The 21010-nt window shown below is 43.7% G+C and overlaps 1 protein-coding gene across 1 annotated transcript in view; it reads right to left on the bottom strand.

Annotated features, from left to right (window-relative positions):
• Positions 1-369: 369 nt before the first annotated feature.
• Positions 370-21010, bottom strand: part of LOC122796711 (protein LSM12 homolog A-like) — a gene marked incomplete at its 5' end in the record, with an annotated part of 487147 nt that continues 466506 nt past the window's right edge. Inside the window, 1 exon segment of the mRNA XM_044065409.1 lies at positions 370-1681. Within this exon segment, the coding sequence (XP_043921344.1) occupies positions 1589-1681 (93 nt within the window).

The raw sequence follows: 21010 nt of genomic DNA, 5'->3' as shown, positions 1-21010 counted from the left end.
AGTACACTGACTATTGCTGCAGTAAATTGTATAATAAAGTTGCACTCTTACAGGCAGTGCCTGAAAATGGTCAACATTCAGCCAGCATACTTCTCTGGTTACCAAAAATAAGTAATGAACTACCAACTTACAGTCATAAGTAAAATTGTTCAAACTCCGATTACCTGTGTATAAATTATGAAATCTACTTCTTAGAATAGCTGATGTATATACACTTCAACACGTCACCCACAGTAAATAAGAAACAACCTTGTTTTTTTTTTTTTGGAAAGTAATCACAAACCTTTTCATCATATACGCAGAAGTCGAGTTATTCCCCTCCCTTCAAAATAAGTTTAATAAGCAGCTGCTAAGTGGGAGACAATACTGTGATGGTTTAAAAAATGGATTTATTGTTTTGATAAAACAAAACTTATTCTTATTTTTTTTTAAAAAATATGGACTTTGAAAAGGCAGGGCTTGCTTTTCTCTCTAAAGACATGTCTGAAATGCCCGATTTATACTGGGTGGCTTTCACCACATTTAGTTTATAACAAAGTGCAGTTCAAAGTGAATCCCAATCCGACTCTCACCAACTTCTGTGTCCCGCAATGTACAGAAGCTGCTGATCAAAATCTCTCTGCAGCAACTGGTTTCATTTCCAGGATTTTGTTTTTGCAGCTCTCCATGTCCCCTTTTGACGGTTATTTTTCAGGGAGAGGGGTAGACGGGAGGGGAGGCATGCAATGAGATAAGGGAGAGGGCAGAAATCACAAAAATGTGAAACTGCAAAGTACAAAAAAATTTACACTTACAAGGAACAGTGGCGCGTGCCACTCCCCAAACTAGGCAGCAGTTCAGGAGAGCAGCATTTAACCGCACACATGGAGCACAGATTACTTCCAAACCTAGCCAGCCCCCATATAAAAACCGGACCACAAGCAATTATATATTTAAATATATTTAGATTTTTTGTTATAAAAGTGGGTCTGATTTGTACATGGGGGGAGTAGCTTTGTCTCTCACTGTGTGCATGTTACTATGGTCCCCATAAACAGTGTGTCACTGTCAACAGACGGTTTGCAGAAAGACTTGCTTTACATGTTTCATAAGAAAAGAAACTCAAGCCCCACCTTATTTAAAGAATAAACACCCTGTTTTATGGGAATAAGACAAAATTCTTCTCTTTTTAAAGTTTTTGTTAAATTATTACAGTCAGCAATTTGTTACTTTTATTTCACATTTTTAAATTCTGTGCAGGTTGCAAGTGGCGAAAGTGTCACCCAACCAAGCAGAAAAAAGGGGAAAAAAAAGCAAACTGGCTTAAAAAAATAAAATTAAAACTAACAAAATTTCTGACTGTTTTATGTGGAGATGTGAAGCAAAACAAAAATAATTGTTCGTTAGTCACATAATGAGTATGATAGTCTGCAATTATTTTTGTTTAAGGTCTAGGTCTGAAGTAGTCTGCTCTCTCTGTTTCTCTCCAACATCTCCCAGGACAGAATTCATGGATTCATCCCCTTCCCGTCCCGCCCACCCCTCCCCCTTCAAGGAGAACATCTCCTCTTCTAGATCAGACAAGAACAGCATTAATCCATTCTGGAACTCAGGATGACAAGGCTGTGTCCTTCTGTGTCTGCTGTGCTTGTGAACGCTGCACGGACTTCTGATTTTCCAAATCTCTAAAATGTTTCTCAACCTTAAAGAAAATGAGAAAAAAAAAAAAAGGGCAATGTTAGAGTCATTACTCATGATACTGCAATTCAGGTTACAACGCACAACTGATTGTTAAAATCACTACTTATACAGGATCCAAATCTCCAGTATGTAATCACTTGCTTTTCACAGCTGCAGACTATTTCTTCAAATAAATTTACTAAATAACTTCTAACTCACCCCAACATTTGCAGATTTTCATAGTACAGCAGGCAAAGTATTACACTTGTGAACATAGGACCCAAAGACAGGTGCATTAAGAGGTAAAATATTAGCATTTAAAATTAGAAAAATGAAAAAAAGTACAATTTTTTTTGCTACATTCCCTTTTTTATGCTCTTATACTTCTTCCTTCAAGAATGTCCCCTCAATAAAATGCCACAAATCTAGTAAAATGGTTATAGCTTCCATTATGAAAGAAGCAATATTAAAACCAGTTTTTGATCAACTCAAATGGTCCAGACAGAAATGAGACAGTATACAAACATAAAATATACTTTTAATCTGTAAAATACCAGATGACCTGCAAATGATGCACTGTGGTACGGTCACTTAGGTATCTCCAGGAGGGTTATGAAGACTTTCTGTGTTAACCAAGTACTTCACAATGCTGAATAAATACTTTAAACAAGTACAAGATGTCAGGCCCTACGCGTGAACCCTAGAAAAACAAATGCATGTGTACAAACAAATTACCCGTATTTTTAAACCTTGAGGATTATTAACCATGCCATCACTGGCCTTGAAAAATTATAAGGGGACAAGAAAAGGAGCACTAACAATCAAGCCACCAACACTAGAACCCACACAACCAGCAGAAAAAAACTTTGTATTAGCTTAGTCTGTACAAACAGCTTTAACATTTTTTTTTTTTTTTTAGAAATCCATAAACATAGCTACAGTAAACCTAAACCCAAGTGAAAAAAAAGAGGATAAGACATTTAAAAAAAACACTGCAGTGTTTTACTTAGGTTGCCAAAGCAATCAGGAAAAAGCACAAATTAATATTCATGTATGGTCAGCTGCCAGTCACTCAACCTTAGCTACAACACTAGAGGTTTTGGACATCTGGTATGATGAAGAGATGACCCACCAATGCTAGTCCCTTAAAAACATTTCAATTTCAATAAAGTGACTAGAATAACATTAATTGCTGTACTTCAGACAATACTTTCAACAATTTTTGCTTACTATGTTTTGGCCTTTATCTCTATTACTTTCCTCCGGAATGAGAGTCTAGTTTTGTAATACTAGCAGATGGAAATAGAAAGTACAGTTGTGTAAGAACTTACGATCATACCAAACAACCTGGCCATCCAGAGGAGGTACCAAAGCAAACACCTTCCATGGAGCTATACATCCAATTTATGACCTATGCCAGCGGACGCAAGGATACATAAACAGATGTACGAGTGTGAAAACCTCAGACTCTCAGTCTGAACGCAGCTCTCACACCTGTTTCACAAATGAATGCTAGTATCTCTGGCTTTCACTGGTTCAGATAAGTGTCCTGTTGGGGAACCTTTTTTTTAAGTTTTGGTGTTTGCAATTCTATTAGATGTCTTGCCATGGGTACGATTCAGGGCTTTGTCCCTCTATGCCAGTGGAATCGGTCAGATAAGAATTTCATATTTAGTTCAAAACAAAATGCTAAGCACAGTCAACACTTACAAATCCATGTTTTCAAACTTACCTGTAGAAGCCACTCTTTCTCTTTGGGCATCTGCTATGACTGCATAAAAAAAGAGATGCCAGGAGAAATACAAGAACACCTGCCTACTAAGATCTTTACCCCAACATTACAATGCAACCTTTGTTGTATAAATACATTGACTCTGGGGGAGTGGGGGGGGGGTCATCCAAGTTAGACCACTTGTTCATTTCCATATCTATACACAATACTTTGTCACTGAACGTTGATTAATACTGTAAATGAGTGTAAAGTTAAAAAGTAGGACAAATCTAACTGGGTAAACCCATTAGGCTTAAGTGCCTCTTTTGATGGGCAACCTGGTAGAACCAACTGCTAAGTGACATGCAGGGTCACTAAGTTTGCAAAATTAAGATCAGTTTTACAAAAATTATATTCAAATCTACATGGTGACCAAACATTCTAGTAGTTCCCCTCCAATTTCACATATAAAAATGAAAACTGTTTGAGAATTTTTATCACTTCAGTGGATACAATTGAAAACAGTTCTTAATGAATCAGTTAATATACTTCAGACTCCACCTTAATGGAGCTTAGATTAGTGTGCATTAGGGAATTTTACCGAAAGAGTAATTAACCTTCTGTTGATTGTTTTTCAAAGGGAATTACAATGCATTTTTTGGCATTGAGCTTCTTGAGGGACAGAGTGATGATAGGAGTTAAGAGCTCAATTTAATCAGCCAGTAGGTTCACTATATCTTCAGTCTCTGTGTGGATAACATTGTTCACAATCAGTTCAGCGCATTGCTGTGTTGTGCTTTTGAGATTATGAACTTAACTAAAAATGCTTCATGATCATCTTTGGCTTGGGTAGACATTTTAGCCTCAACTTTGGCTTTCATGGATTGAGTGGATGCTTATTTCAATGACAAGGGCTCTAACATTGTGGGAATTACTCTTTTTAATTTTGGACAAAATTCTTCTCCTTTTAATACAAAGCTTGCTGACATTACAAATCCACCATACGGTATGTTTGAGGTTTGCCTCGCACTATTTCCTACAGGATGCAGCTGCATCTATGGAGCTGCTTACAAGTACATTTCTGCATATTCAGTGGAGTTAACTAGGTCTGGTGAGGATTTGAAGCTTGTCAATGTATCACGTTTGTCTTAAAGAAATGTATAAAGTTACCTAGGGTGGAAGGGATCTCTGGTTTCAATTTTATTTAGAAGGAAAACTGCTTTATGGACTACTTTAACAAGTGATGAAGATATGCAAGGGATGATGCAAGATGCTCCCATATTAGTAAGGCCCAAATCCAAGATGTTATTCCCCCAGTGGGTATTCTGACTGTTTCACAGCATTTGTACTGACAAAGCCCAGGAATCTCTGTGCTTGTGCACTATTGATGGTGTATGTTTTCCAAACTATATTTGGATAGTTTAAATCAAATAAGAAAATGGTATTTTGTTTAATATTGAGTGGTTCCAGTTCCTGTAGACAGGCATTGCGACTTTCTTGTATCATATTAGCAAGCTATAGAACTCCCTCTATGGTAGAGGATCTTTCTGATGGCTACTATTTGGACATGAAGCTCTAATTCATCACGCTGCTTTACCAGCCTTGCACGAGTCTCTTCTGGATGTAGACTGACACACCTCCACCTTCTTTCCCCTCTTGTGTAGTAGCTGGTCTAACTGTCTGAAAGGCATTACAGCCCTGCACAGCCAGGGTGCTCTCCCCTATTTTAAACCGCATCTCATTCACTATACAGATGTCAATGTCCACCATACTGAGAAGGGCTTGTAGGGAATGGAGTTTTTTCACATTTTCCTTGAAAGTTTTTGTTATGCTAGTAAGTTTATCAGGTTGGCATTGCCTATAAAAGGTACTATGGGATGGACATTGTCTTTGTCAATCAAAACTAGAGGGGACATATGCAGGCCATCCCTTGTGAAGCGGGGTGGTCTGCCACTCATCCTTCCATGCTGACAAATACTGGAACCCCTTTAAAGGGTACCAAAAACTAAGACAAGTTTTTCCTCATATCATGACATCATCCACTGAGAAAGTAAAATGCTGCTTAATACTAGATACATGCCTTGGAGACACAGAGCTCCATTATGCCCCTCTTCACAAAGTCCAGGGAGGTGCACCCCAAGTAGTTGATACCAGCATTAACTATGACAGTGTCATACTGGTACTTGTTGTTAAAGGACTTGAGCGCATGCGTGATTAGATGGATCGTGGCACCAGAGAAACAACTAACAGTCACTCTTTCCTTCCTCAGCCTGGTAAGGGGCACATATGCATATTTTACAATGGAGTCAACTATAATTAGAAGTTATATACTTAACATAAGTTGGCATCTGTGTTGTCCATTTTCATTACTCCTCATGAATGGGCCTAGGATCAGATACTCTTGATCCGATTCGGCCGCATATACATGACTTTGGATCTAGATCTCAAGCTCCTCCCTCTTCCTATAATGCTCTAATCCATCCCCAATGCCTCAGATCGAGCCTTACTGCCCACTGTTATAGAGAGAGAACAGACACAAGAAAAAGACTGAAGCTCAAACCAGGAACATAATGGTTCCAATATCATCAAAAGATCGCTCTAGGAGCGACAGGACCGTGGATGGCTAGGAGGGAAGGTGAAGAAGAATGAAAATAGACAACATAGATGCCAAGTTATGGTAAGTACATAACTTCTAAATCTGATGTTGTCTTTTCAGTCTTGCTCATGAATGGGTCAGAGTCCCCAGCTACTTAACTCTCAGGTGGCCTTCAAGGAAGAACATACCGGAGCACTGTCAAACCAAAGGAAGCTCTGCTTCTGGAAATAATGTCTAATTTGTAAAGTGTAACAAAGGTATGAGTCTTTGACCTAGTGGCTGCAGTGCAGATATCATCAACGGAAGTTCTTGAAAAAAAAAATGCAGAGGGGAGTAGCCATAAATCTAGTGGAATGAGCTCTAGCAGGACGAGGCAACTCCAAACCTTTCTGAGAATAAATCAACAAAATACAATCAGTAACCCATTTGGCCAGAATAATTTTGGAAACAGTTTGACCCAAGCAGTTAGGAAAAAAGGATACAAGCAGCTGATCAGACTTTTTTGTCCTGTAAAGATAAAAAATGTAGTTGTCTATGATCAAGATGATGCAGCATATATTCGCCCTTATTAGTAAAGTTTGGAAAGAACACTGGGAATTGTATGGACTAGTTAATGTTAAGTGTTCATGGCCACTTTAGGCAGAAAAGAAGGGCTGGTTCATACAGACACCCTGTCCTTATGGAAAATAATGTAAGGAGGCCTAGCTGATAAGGCCCAGAGCTCAGAAATTCTTTTTGCTGAAGTGAAAGCTACTAAAGATTGTTTTCCAAGAAAAGAAGCTTCACATTGCATTTGTTCACTGGTTCAAAGGGTTTCTGAGTTAACCCATGAAGGGCCACCATGAGATCCCAAGGAGGAGGGGGTCCTATATTGGAGGTCTAATGAGGAAAATTCTCTTCATGAAAGCTTTACATAATCTGGAAGTTGCCAGAGAAAAGGCTTTGTTTCCAACGTGGAAGTTGGATATGGCTGCTAAATGAAGTTTAATAGCAAAACTAGCCTCTTCTTTAAAAAGATTAGTGAGAAAAAGAATGGCCGAAGTAGGAGCTGAAAGCAGGTAAATATTCTGCTTGAAAGCTCATACAGAGAATCTTTTTCATTTGCTTCTGTAGACTTTCTTGGTGGAGGCCTTCTGGGAGGCCAAGATAAGGTCACAAACTCGGGAAGCAAGCAAGCCTGGACCATCTTTACTATCACTGGAAGTGGAGAAACCATGTGGTCAGCTTGAGGGCGTGGAGACTGGGATGCTGAATTTCTGAAGGGTGAGAAGAGATCCTGAGTGGGCTCCAGTATCCATGGAGGATATTTCAAGTGAGACCACAGGAAGGGGAACCATACCTGCCAAGGCCAGAAAGGGCCAATGAGGATGACTGAGCTTGTGCAGCCTGCTTGCTTTCTGTAGGAACTTCAGGTCAGCGGAAGAGGAGGGTAGGTACAGGGGAGAATCAAGAGCCAATCGTGAACCAGAGCATCCCTCGGTGACTCCCCTGAAGGGGGGATGAAAGCGAACGGCATTTTTTGTTGAGGTGAGAGGCAAATAGGTCACAGTAAGGCTGGCCCCAGCAGCTGAAGATCATATTTGCTACTATCTGACTGAGGGACCACATGTGTGGAATCAGAATGGACCTACTGAGTCTGCCAGAGCACTGCTTTTTCCCGGTATGTGAGTTGCAATTAGAAAGAGGTCTGAAGAGATCACCATTCCCAGACCCTCATGGCCTCTCTGCATGATGAGTAGGAACAAGTTCCTCTTGTCTGTTGATGTACCAGACTACTGATATGTTGTGTGTGTGTAATGCATTAGTCCCTGGGGGGAGGGGGGGGGGGACATCCTGAAAAGCTTGCAATGTTAGGACTGTTCTCATCCCTAGGACACAGACATGCAACCTGGTCTCGAGGAGGACCACATGCCTTGAACCATCTTTCCCATGAAATTCCCACCTCCATCCCAGTTGGGAAGCATCCATAGTCACTGTGGCTACTTGAGGGAGGAGGAAGAACAGCCTGCACAGAAACAGGTCCTCTGACTAGATCCACCAGCAAATATGATGCTTGCAAACTGGACTGAGCTTTATGTGAACAGATAGAGGCTGGTAAAGAATAGACCACTGTACCACCAGTCTCCATTGGAGGATTTACATATAGAATCTTGCTAGGGGAAAGAATAGTTGTGTAAAATCTTACCATAACCATAGATGTCTTTCTCCTCAGAGGAAACTTCTTCCACAGGCCTTTTTCCAGCAGTAGAGGGGGGTAGGACCTGTGCAGAAGCTGGAGGTTGGCATAAGGCCATAAAGGCATTAAAGAGGCTTTGAGTAAAGGCCTCCAGTCAGGGGTTTGGTCGGAGGGTATAGCCTGCTGGCCAGAAGAAATAGTTTTTTTTTTTTCTTCTTAGCGGCCTCCAACAAAGCCAGTACTGATATTGCAGCTGCAATGTTTCTAGCAAGTAATGATGGCAAATGTGTGAGTGCATGTGTGTTGGTTATGGACAGCAAAATGGATTCTGACGGCAGACAAAGTTTTTCCATCCTTTTCACTTTGGGAAAGAACTTCTCTGACAGTCGGACCAAACAAAGATGATCCATCGAAAGGGGCGTTAGTGAAGGGCACCTTGAAAGGTTCCAAGAAATCACACAGCTGCATCCAGGCATGGTGTCTGTAGCAATGCCCAACCCAGCCGCCCTTAAGGTACATTCTGCAGCATGAGAAATTAGCCTCATGGACATGTTGGCAATGGACTGTAGGGTGGCCATTCTGGAAGAAAACGTTTTCTGTTCCTTGGCAGAGATGGACCCTGGGACAGAACTAAAGATTTCCTCGACTAAGTCCCTCTGCAGTCTGATTACATGTGCCAAATAATTCAGCGTTCACACTGTGAAAGTAGCTGAAGCATACACCTGCTTACCAAATTTGTCCAAAGTCCTTGAGTCCCTGCTAGGTGGATGAACACGGAGCTTTGCTGGGGCAGCTCCTTCTTGATGGCTGCTGCAACCACCATAAGCATGGACAGGAATACCCTTTGTCCTGGGGTCTATCTGGAGGGGTCTCAGGATTTTATCAGGGAGTTTAGAAATAGGTATACTGCATCCGGCTCCTTCCACGCCCTGCGGGAAACAAGGTTAATAAGGGATCAGCAGGAACGTACACCCAAGAAGTACGAGGGCCTGACCCAAAGCTTCTAGAAACACTGATCCCTCTGGGTTAGAGCTTTGGCAGACCAACCACCTTTTTGGTGAAGAATTTCCATGATATCTCCAAAGGAGACATCCTCATGTGGTGACCTCGGGAACCCTTCCCCTTAATCGATATCGGTGCCCAGAGTCAGAAGATTCAGGATGTTCCAAAGGGGAAACAGTCTGGAAGTCTTTTTGGGTAGGCTGTCCCGGAGGTGACAGAACAGAAGTCTCAGGCATTAGACCTGCTGAGGAGGGACCAGGCGCCACAGCAGGGAGATTCGAGGCTCTTCTGGTTGCAGAGAGAACCCTCTCCACCGCATCTAAAGCCAAGGGAGAACAAGAAGTTAAGGGCAATGCCCCCAGAGTCAAAGCTACAGAGGGAGAACACTGATAACTCCGCACCGCCTCCAGATCAGAGTGTGGGGTTGGAGTCCAGCTGTTAAGCACCAAAGCCACGAGGAGGAAAGACTGCTCTGAAAACTGTGCAGCGAACATCAACCCCACAGACCAGATGCTGAAGGCATGGCTCCGAGAACCGCTCTGCTCTGAAAACTTGGGAGCTGGGGCAGTCATAGAAACTGTTGGGAATCACGGTAGCCATACCAGTCGGCTACGTCATCTCTACTTCAGGAACCAGAGGTCAGACAGCAGAAGGAGTTATTGGAGTAAAGTCAGGTTCATGGCTAAATGACCCCAAAGGGGATGGAATGGGCAAAACCCCCAAGATGGATCTAAGCCTGGAGGAATTTCATCGGCATCCTGTCTACCTCTGCTTTTGAGAGACTGCGTGAAGACCTGGCGGATGATGCAACAGATGGAGGTCTACAGACTGACCTGGAAGGTTGCAAAATAGGAGGCTTTGGCCTGGAGACAACCAGCTCCGGTGAAAAACTTCAAGCCTAGCGCTGAGGGGAAGACTGCAGGACAATCAGAGTCGAGTCAGGTGGATCCGAGGTTTGACAATTTCTGTGGTGGTTCACCTGTCCTATGCGTCCTTTATGGTGACTGCTTATGCTCTATGATTTTTGGCAGGGTTTGAGCCCCTGAAGTAGAACAGGCAGTGGAAGCAAGTAGCCCTTTTAAAATCAACTTATTCCTACAGTCAAGGAATGCCTGCTGGTTGAAGCCAGCACAGATGGAGTAGGAGAAATCCAAATGAGATGGTCCTAAACATTCTACACACTTGGTGTGGGCATCTGAGAGTGGGACTTTGTGCCCACAACAGACATTTTTAAAGTTTATTTTTAAAGTTTTTTTAATAAAAAGAAAATGAGAGAAGAAAGGGACGCTAAGACCTGGACAGGGAAGGGAACTATACAAGTGTAAAGCTACATATAAAGAGGTTGAAAACTAAGCTAACTAGCAGAGAAAAGGTAATAAGAAAGTTTAGACAGGTATAAGGACAATTCTTAATTCACAAAACAAGGAGCTCAGAGACAAAATCCCGGTGCTAGCGGAAGTGTGGCAAACGAGATGTATGGGGATGAGGGGAGAGTAAAGGATTATGGGTAAGGGAGGAGCTCAGAATTCGGATCCTAGAGCTTTAGTATACAGCTGAGTTGGATCAGATTCTTTGATCTGATTCCACAGGTTGAAGATTGAATGAAGTCAGTAACTTTAGATTCTGTGGTTTTCTGGTAAGGTGTTGTGGACTGTAGTCAGTAAATAGTGGCAAATATTGAGTTTCGGAGTGCATACTCTTCAGAAAATGACTGCTAACACAGAACCTGTTATACCAACATCTTTCAAACTATACAAGACCAATATTTAAGATCCCTTCTTGATTTGGAGTTTTAATAGGTTCACAGGAGATTACTAGGCTAATGGCTCAAGAGCCCTTACAAGCTTAGCCAGTTTTACCCAGATTTTACCAAATTTTCTATCCCTACAGTAAAGATAACAAGGGTCAACAAGCAGGGTTCTGACAATTTTTACAGACTATTCATAAGGGACGCAGATGCCACCCCAGGAATGAATCTGCAATTTCTCATCCATTGGTCCAGACTGAGGTTTAAGATAGTCAGAGAAGGGATCTGCTTCACATGAATAGGAAGTCTATTCAGAGGAGGGGCAGTCTCTGGGATACACATCTGTCTCTCCAGCATGACCTAGTCATGTCAGAAATCGGGTTTAGTTTCTTGAAGCAACTCTTATGCAATTACTTTTGCGAATATGCAAAATTTTCATCATGAATTGGTAAGAGACTGCCTTGTAGGTCAGGCATAGAATACCCCTTAGTAATCAACAGGAAACTGAATACAGTGAGAGCTTTTAAATCAGTTTCCATATATGTTGGTTATACCCTGTACAGTTTTAATGAGAAAACTCTGAGGACGCTCCAACTGTTGCAAGTGCCTGGTGAGGTACATGCCAAAGGGTGCAGTGTACTCAAATGTTAATCTGATGAGGGCAGAGCACACTGGTACTAGGATATCCTTAGATCTGGATGCCATGCCTTATAAGCTGAGCCACAAAGAAGGATTTCCTCACCACCGTGGACACATGGTGGTCAAAGTTCAGATTACTATCAGAGTACACAGATCACTCACCACTGGGTCCACTCTTGGGGTGGTGCTGCCAATGCTGTCATTTAAAGGAGTATTTGATTTCCCAAAGGGCTTCATTATGCACGTCTTCGCATTTAGCTTGAGGCCATGGCTCTAACACCACTCATTAGTATGTGTCACTCCTTTTTGTAAGATATAAACATTGTTTGGGGAGTCGATGACTGCCCCCAACTTGTAGACATCAACTTGGTCAAAGACCATATATATTTGCCTTGGCATCTCAGAAGTATATCCAAACAGGAGGGGGCACAGTACTGACCCCTATGGTACTCCACTGGTGAAAATGCTCCCCCATTGTTTAGGAGTACTATGTCATGGATAGTTGAGACTCTAGTGGGAGTGCAGACCAGCCAGCTGTTCCAGAGCATTTGCATTAAAGTCCAGGAATCTCCAAGCCTACACATTAGTGGTCGTGTATGTTTCCCAGTTTGAGGAGGTAGTTAAAATCACCTATGAATAGTGCGGTAGGCTGAATGGCAATTTATTCTAGTCAGGTATGCAGACTGATTTTCCTGGTTTATGGTTGGGGACCTGTAGCTAGTGATGATATGGTGGGGGATTGTGGCTATGGTCAACTGGACAAGGAGTTACTTAAGCAGGTCAACCTATTTGAGCAGTCTTGAAGTGTGACATGCAAATGGAAATTCCTTTTCCTTAAATTGAAACCACCCTCTGAAAAGTAAAAAAAAATGAGTGCTGGGCATTGTAGGCTTACACTGCTGGAGTGCTTTCCATAACCCTGAACCATTTCACTGTACCTGAGCAGATATTAGCATTATCCAGAGTGAGGAGAGCTTCTAGGGACTGCAGTTTCTTGTTAAGACTACTAGCACTGAGCAATGGTACTTTCAGCTTAGCCATTAGAAGAATTTGTTATGTTGGTAGTTCTGTTGGTTTGATACTGTCTAAGAACATACACTAAGAGTCTGGCTAATGCCTTGGCCAATATTCGAACGCCTAAAGGTGACAGGTGCACACCAACTCTGGCAAAGCAGCATGGTTTGTCGATCATGTCATCCCAGGCAGACGAAAACTGGATCTCCTTGGAATGACACCAGTAGCTAAGCCAATTATTGAAGTCAATCATTTTCTGTTTGTATTGTGGTATCATTCTTGGTGAGGGTAGAATGCTACTCAATGCAAGGTTAATACCCACCTCCGACATGTATTCAGAGAGGTCCATCAGGTCTCTACTCAAATAGTCCAGGAAGGTACATCTCAGGTCATTCACACCTACAAGGACTACGAATGGTTCATACCACTACTTGTGGTAAAAGTGGCCTGAGTGCCTGCATGATCTGGCAAATCCTGGCCCCTGACAGGCAACTGATTAACTCTCTATCCAACCTGGTTAGGGTGTCATCCGTGTCTCTCACGATGGAGTCTCCCAAGACAAAAATGTTTGCATGTGTGGTGTTTTGGCTTAGTGGCTTGCTTATGGAGACACTGATGTGCATTTTTCTGTGGAGGTTTTGTTTGCATGTGGTTTCTGATGGCAGCATATGGGAGGCCTTTGAGGTTTTCATATGTTACTTGTGAGTACATTTGCATATGTGGGTTTGTGCATCAAGACCTTATTTAGTGAGGGAAATTATGTGCTTGTTCTGACAACCTGCTTGTCATTTGACTTTTCAGCATGTGAAAGTCAGTTTCACTGTGAAAATTGAGACATCTCACATACATCATTAAGTGGTTGTCAGCATACATAAGACAACTACTACAATGCCTCAAGATGTCCATATCCACCAGGCTGGCCACAAATAGCAGAAAAATGTTTATCCATGGCCTAAGTTTTTGTTTTTTTTTTTTAAATATGGGTTTAACCCAGAAGAGAGGGTAGATTTTACTGGACGGGGATGACAGCACACGGATGAAAATGGATGCTATACTCAGTGGGAACTGCAGTTATACAAGGAAATGCTGCTCTGTGCACAACTCAGATGCTCCTAGAGCAGCAGTTGGGCAGGGGAAGGTTGCAGAGGGAGTTATTCTAAGAGAAACTTAGAAGAAACGTCGTCGGTTTTGGACCTCGGATGCCTGTCCTTTTCTTTTTCTTTGCGTTTCTTGTGAATTCCGGTAGTCGGATGGCAATCAGACGACATCGTATAATTAAATCTTCTGCCAAAATAGTGTAATGCTAAACTGTACCAACACTTAATAGTGCGTTGGTCAAATCTGACACAAAACTGACAACTAGCAACGTTGTGGTCAGGCAAGGAATACAGTAAGAATGAAAGTCCTTATGAGGTATTTGCTTCCCACAAGAAATACAATTATTAACTTTTTCTGACATCGGTCTGGAGCAAGAAAAAAGTTTCCCCAACGGGGTACTTAGCTTTTAATGAAGATTTCGGATCTGAAATTTGAACACGAAAATCTCCGGAGTCGGCCAACTGGCACTTGCGAACTGCTTATGCTTCAGGCACCGCGTGACAAGAAAGACTGAAGAAAATGGCGTCGGCTACATCTTCTATACCCCTGGCACACTGATGTCAGGGAAGAGGTGACAGCAACCAACGCTGGACCTAGACTTTGGAATTCAGGCCGACTGAGGGTAGCCTGCCAGCAGGATAACCCAAGTGTAATGACTGCAACAGTGAAACACGAAGAACATCCACCGCTGCTCAGAGAGCAGCCCAACGCAAACACTGGGCTTATATAGAACCAGAAAAACAATAGTTATGTACTTACCATAACTTGGTATCTGTGTTATCCTATTTCATCATGACTGGGTCTTTGATCCAATGTCGGATCCGATCCGGTACTTTACACTTAGATTCAAGGCTCAAGCTCCTCCCATCTCCCATAATCCCTTTCTACTCTCTACCCCTCAGATCGAATTTGCAGTCAAAACATCAAACACCAAAGAACAACTATCTATCTACAATTATATAATACTACCATGTGTACCCCTAGAGGTGGAAGGTCAAAGAGACCCCAGCCTCTCCAGAACCTCCAGAAACATGGAAGGAGGGCGGGAAGTGATAAATAATGAAATAGGATAACACAGATACCAAATTATGTTAAGTACATAACTATAGATGTGATGTTATCCATTTCATTATTCATCCAGACTGGGTCAGAATCCCCAGCTACAATCGAATCCTGGACAGCCTAAGGAGGACGTGCCTGAGCACTGTGGAACCAAAATATGCTCTGCTTCTGGAGATCATATCCAGCTTATAATGAGCAACAAAAGAGTGAGGAATGGACCAAGTGGACACAGCACAAATATCTACAGACACCCTAGCGGGGAAGGCTGATGAGGTAGCAACTGACCTGAGAGAATGATCCTTAGGTGGACGAGGCAACTCCACATTTCTAAGAGTAAACCATGGAAATGTAATTAGAAATCCATTCAGAAATAGTCACTTTAGAAACTGCTTGGCCCTGCCCATTCAAAGAGAAGGCCAAGAACAACTGGTCGGATTTTCTAAAAGGTTTAGTTCTGTTTAAATAAAATCTCAACTGCTGATGCACATCTAAGGTATGGAGGAGATATTTGCCCTTATTGGAATGATTAGGAAAAAATACAGGTAACTGAACAGTTGAGATTACTTTCAGTAGCTAGCTTAGGCATAAAAGAGGAGATAGTTTGCAAAGCCACCCTGCCCTTATGAAAAACAATATATGGTGGTTTAGAAGACCAGGCCCGTAATTCAGAAACCCTCTTAGTCGAAGTAATGGCCACCAAAAAGGCAGTCTCCCAAGAGAGAAATTTAAGATCACATGAATGAACTGGGTCAAAGGGACTTTGAGTAAGAGCCTGCAGCATCAAGGTCAAATCCCAAGGAGGACAGGATCTTTGACAGGAGGCCTGAGAAGGAAGACGCCTTTCAAGAAGGGCTTACATAATCTAGAGGAAAAAGTGAGTCTGGTATGGACATGAAAATTAGAAATGGCCAACTGTAGTTTTACAATAGAGAAGCTGGGCCTCCTCTTGAAAAAGGGATGAAAAGGATATCTGGAATTGGGAGTTGATTCTGTTCCACAGCCCAAAAGGAAAAATGTTTCCACTTACTACAATAGACCTTCCGAGTACACAGTTTCTGGTAAGCTAATGCAATTTTTCTGACAGGCAAAGCCAGCCTGGACTATGTTACTATCACAGGAAGTGGAGAAACCATGCAGTCAGATGAAGAGATCAAAGGTTGGGCAGTTGCGCTGACGAGTGAAAGATGAGATCCTGAAAAAGATCTAGTATCCAGGGAGGACACTTCAGATCAGACCTCATGAAGGGGAACCACAACTGATGAGGCCAGAAAGGGGTAATGAAAATCATAGAACTCCTCAGTCTGTGGGCTTTCTAAAGTACTTTGGGGATCAAGGGAAGAGGAGGGTATGCGTAGAAGAGACCCGGAAGCCAATTGTGAATACAGCATCCTTCAGGGACTGCCCCTCTGGGGAATTCAGGACAAAGTACCTGCTGCATTTGTTGTTCATTGGGGATGCAAAAAGATCGAAGAAAGATTGGCCCCAACGGCCGAAAGTCTGAAATGCCACTGACTGAGGGACCACTCTCATACAGGGTCAAGACAGACCTGCTGAGCTCGTCTGCCAAGACACTGGACTCCCCAGGTATGAGCATTGCAAGAAGGAAGCTACTGGAAGACATCGCACACTCTCATGGCCTCTCTGCACACAGGTAAGAGCGTGTTCCCCCTTGCTTGTTGATCTACAAGACCACCGACATGTCTGTATGATTTGCCACCATTCCCAGGGGAAGGTGATCCTGAAAGGCTTGCAACGTGAGGACGACAGCCCTCATCTCTAGAACGTTTATGTGCAACTTGGTCTCCGAGGGCGACCATGTGCCTTGAACAGTTCTGTCCTGAAAATGACCGCCCTACCCCAACAGTAAAGCGCGCATGATCGCCATGGGAAGAGAAAATGGTCTGCCTTAAAGATCATCTGACCGAAGCCACCACTGCAGATGGAGTCTGCAAACGGGAGTTAACAGAATAGGCATGGACACTGGATGAGACAGAAAGGACCACTGAACCGCTAACATTCATTGAAGCACTCACATGTAATTATCTCGCTAGTGGTACAAGGAGAATGGTCGCTGACATGGATCCCAAGGCTCTGAGGATGAGATGTACCAGAGGAGATGGTACCTCCAAAATTGCCCTGACTTGCTTCCTGATCAGGTCCACTCTGTGGGGATGTAATGTTGCAATCTCTGTTACCATGCTGAGATGGGTTCTAATGAATGCTATGCTTTGCACCAGAGATGGCTTCAGCTTCACCATGTTGATGGTAATGCCTAGTATTTTGAAAGTCTGCAAGAGACAGTGTATGACAAATACCAACTGATGCCTTGTGGGAGCTGTGAGGAGCCAATCGTCCAGGTTTGGGAAGACCTGAAATCCCTGAAGCCTCAGGTGAGCTGCTACTACAGGTAAGCATTTGGTAAACACCCTAGGGGCTGTGGTGAATCCAAATGATAGAGCTCTGAATTGGAAACGACTGGCTCTGATCTGGAAGCACACATGCCTCCTGGAATACTTGCCTATCTTGATATGACAGTAGGCATCTTGGGAGGTCTGTGAAGCACATCCAGGTCATCCTTCAGCAACAGTGGCAGGATGGACTGAACAGTGACCATCCAGAACTTCGACTTCTTGATGAATAAGCTCAATTTGCTGAGGTCCAAAATCAAATGCAAGTCCCCAGTCTTTCTGGCACCAAAAAGAAGTGAGAATAAGTTCCAGATCCTCTTTGTCCTGCTGGGACCTCCTGAATGTTTTTTTTTTCTAGAGGTGCTAAAACTTCTCTCTGGGCGGCATATCAGGGAGAACCTTCTTGGGATTTGGAGGAAGTTGGGAAAACAGAATGTAATAACCCCTGGATTTGATCTTAAGCAGCCAATGATCATTTGTTATACATATCCATGCATTTGGGTGCAGCAAAAAATGACCCCCGACTGCCTCCAGGGCAGGACAGTCAGACAATGTCTCAGGGGCGCTGAAAAGGCTTCTCAGAAAAGGGTTCCTTGGAGTCCTGATTCTAAGCAACCCCTCTGCCTCTAAGGTGGTGTTTGCCATTGAATCCCCTTCCCCTGCCTCTAGGGGAAGAGTCTTCTGGGGCATCTTGGAAGGAGCCCTGCAACTTGTGGAACCAGAGTTTCTTAGTTCCCCTGCTGTTTTTTTGGAAAATGATCTTTGGGGTAGAAAACATGATCCTGACTACTAACAGCGTTTTGCCTTCCTGCTCACTGTTAGGTTTCTTTGACTGATGGTCCAAAGAGCAAGGAAACATCAAAGGGGGCATTAGTAAAAGATACCTTGAAGAGTTCCCTGAACCCACAAAACCGCATCCACGCATGACACCTCAAGGCAATGCCTGCACTGGCCGCTTGAGATCAACTTCCACCGCATTGGAGATCAACTTCGAGGAAATGGCAATAGACGACAGTAGTGAGCCTGCGAGAGACCTTCTTGAGGTCCTTCGCCGGCATCAACTCTGAAAGGGATCTGGTTAGCTCAGAAACAAGATGTCTTTGGAGGAGGGTAAAATGTGCCAAGTAATTAAGAGCTCTCAGACCAAACGTAGCTGAAGTGTAAACACGCTTCCAATGCCTGTTGATCGCCAGAGTCTTTAGATTTGGAGAATGGACATTGAAGCTCTGTTTAGTAAGCTCCTTTTTTGTGTCATCAGCAATCATGATGGCATCGGCTGGCACTACCTTTCTCCAGTGCGCTCTGTCTATTGGGGGGGGGGGGCAAAAACTTATCAGCCTTCTTAGGAACCGATTCCGCAGTGTCAGGTTCCTTCCATACCCTGCGAGCGATAAAGGTGAATGAGCTCGTCCGCAGGAGGGGAACCCAGGAAGTAGACAGGCCCTTCCTGAAAGCCTTCAGGAACAAAGATGGGGGCTGGGGGAACCATCCACCATTCTGCTTTAAAAGCTCTAGAACGTCTCCGAAGGAGACGCTGTCAGGCAGACATCTGGGGGACTGCCCCCCTTCATCAAAATCCATGTCCTCCGTGAGGGACTCCATGGGGGAGTCCAAGTGCTTCCTCTTGCACAGTCGCTTCTGTGGTGCCTCTCCTGCAACGGGCTTAGGAGAGATCTTAGAAGAGTGTGGAAGCCCTTATGCTCTGTATGCCTAAAAACTATCTCGGGAGGACTGACCCTGGACAGGATTGGTTGGGCTCAGGGCTCCTGATAGTGATGGGCCAGGATGTTCCTGCTAGAGGGGAAGACACTGCTCCAAATCTGGAAAAGGTCCACTCTACTACCTGAAAGGCAGAAGGACTCGAGGAAACCCCTTCCCCACCCCCAGTAGCCAAAGCCATAAGGGAAGAGAGTGCAGAGCCAGCCCTGGCTCCCGGACCTCCAGACAATACCAGCCCAGAGTTGTCAAAGGTTGAAGAACCCAAGGGAAAGGACTGATCCGAAAGGACCAGACTGGAACCCCTCCCCAGGGACCCAGCACTGACCTCTCGGAGCTGAGATCTGCTCTGATCTGATGGTAAAGGAACAGAGCTGGTCAGGGATCCTCACGGAGTAAGGAAAACTTGAATTCCTGGATCTGCCGACACTTCCCTACGAAAACCGGGACCTGGTATTCCAAAACCGCAGGAATTGGAAGAGAAGGCAATCTAGGAGCTGGGGATCTCCCACAGCCCGAACAGGGAAGGGCACAAGAAGAAGCCCATCTCTATCTGGGCCCTAAGGAAACTCATCATTCTGTCCATATTGGATGGTAAGAGGCTCTGGAAGAGGCTGAAGAGTGGGTGGATTTAGATGGAGAAGCCAGCTTGAATCCTACAACCACCCTGTACTGTCCCTGATCCGAGGAACGACTCCTACGCCTGGGAGCCGAAGGCTTTGGACTCCAGGAAGACTCTGCTGGGGAGCCCTAATTAATTAGCTCTAGATCCGAAGAACACGTTGATTCCATCCCTAGTTGACCTGCCTGCCTCAGATCAGAGCGAACTGATGATACAAGATCCAAGGGCCTTTGAGCAGACGAGACCTCGGCGCCTAATGATGGATCTTGGGACTTCAGATCTGAAATGGTCAAGGACAACTTCGGATCCAGAGAACTCTAATCCAAGTGTCTGGGCCGTTTTTGCGAAGCTGGAGGAGAAACCCTTGGGAAGGCTTTCCTCTTAGATTCTTTGTGGCCACTTGAAAAGGGAGAGCCTGAAACAAGTGGGCTGCCTTGCTCCGTACCCTTGAGCAATAATTTGTTCCAGTGATCCGCCAATACCAGAGGGTTGAACGCAGCACAAATGGAGCAATTAGCCTCGAGGTGGTCAGATCCCAGACAACAGAGATACTTCTTGTGGGTGTCAGAGTTAGGTATCTTACGCCCACAAGAGAATATTTTAAACCTGGCAGGTTTGTCTCTTGCAGACAGTCCTACGTGCAGACACACATACAAGATAAACTACAGCCAAAAAAGCTGAAAGGAGAAAGAAACCAGCAGACAAAACCCCAACTTGCCCTATAAACTATACTAAAGGAGAAGGTAACAGTCAGAGAATAGAAAGGAAGGGAAAAATACGCAAGTCTAATGCCAGCGAAAGCTAAACGAGGGAGGGGAGGAATAGAAAAACTCACTTAACTGGAGAAAATTCAAAGACATTTCCTTGAAGGCAGCTACTTTCCAGGAATCATGTCTGTTGCAAAACACAGCAAATGAGATCTGAAGGATAGAGGGTAGTATGGGACTATGGGAGATGGGAAGAGCTTGAGCCTTGAATCTAAGTCTAACGTGCTGGATCAGATTAGACATCAGATCCAAGACTCAGCTGTGTTGAGCTGCAATGTTTTTATCTGAAACTTTGTGCAGATAAGTAATGAGATGTTAAACCCTGCACTACAGGGAGCAGCTGTTTGATTCCCTCAGTCTTTGTCTACTGGGCACTTCTGACAAAGTCACTTCACCAGACAGTGCTCCTGGGATGCCCCTGAAAAGTGACACTTGCTTCCAGTGGGCTGTTTCAAGCCGTTAAAAGCATCACACATATGCCCTCTGAAGTCCTGCACCCTACCCATAACTGCTAAGCAGCGCTTAACTATATACTATACGACCATGAATCGCAGTATACATTTTGCAGTTTAAAGGGCTGCCAGACATTTTCAATAAATGAGTTTCAAGGGATGAGAAGTTAACTGTTGCTCGCGCCAAGTATTTTTTCCAAAGTGTTTTGTCTGGCAAGTAGCTGTAAAAGTTTTGCTGTAAAATCTCAAGTACATTCACTGTTCTCACCAACTTCCTAAAAATTAAGGCAATAGGGATATGAAGATGCGTGTCCTTTTGGTCAAGAGTGATCATGAGGACC

The sequence above is a fragment of the Protopterus annectens genome, chromosome 3.part0, assembly GCF_019279795.1.
Source record: "Protopterus annectens isolate FY-2018-M chromosome 3.part0, PAN1.0, whole genome shotgun sequence".
NCBI lineage: Eukaryota > Metazoa > Chordata > Ceratodontiformes > Protopteridae > Protopterus > Protopterus annectens.
The sequence above is the reverse complement of the archived record's forward strand: the minus strand, read 5'-3'. Positions and strand labels throughout refer to the sequence as shown.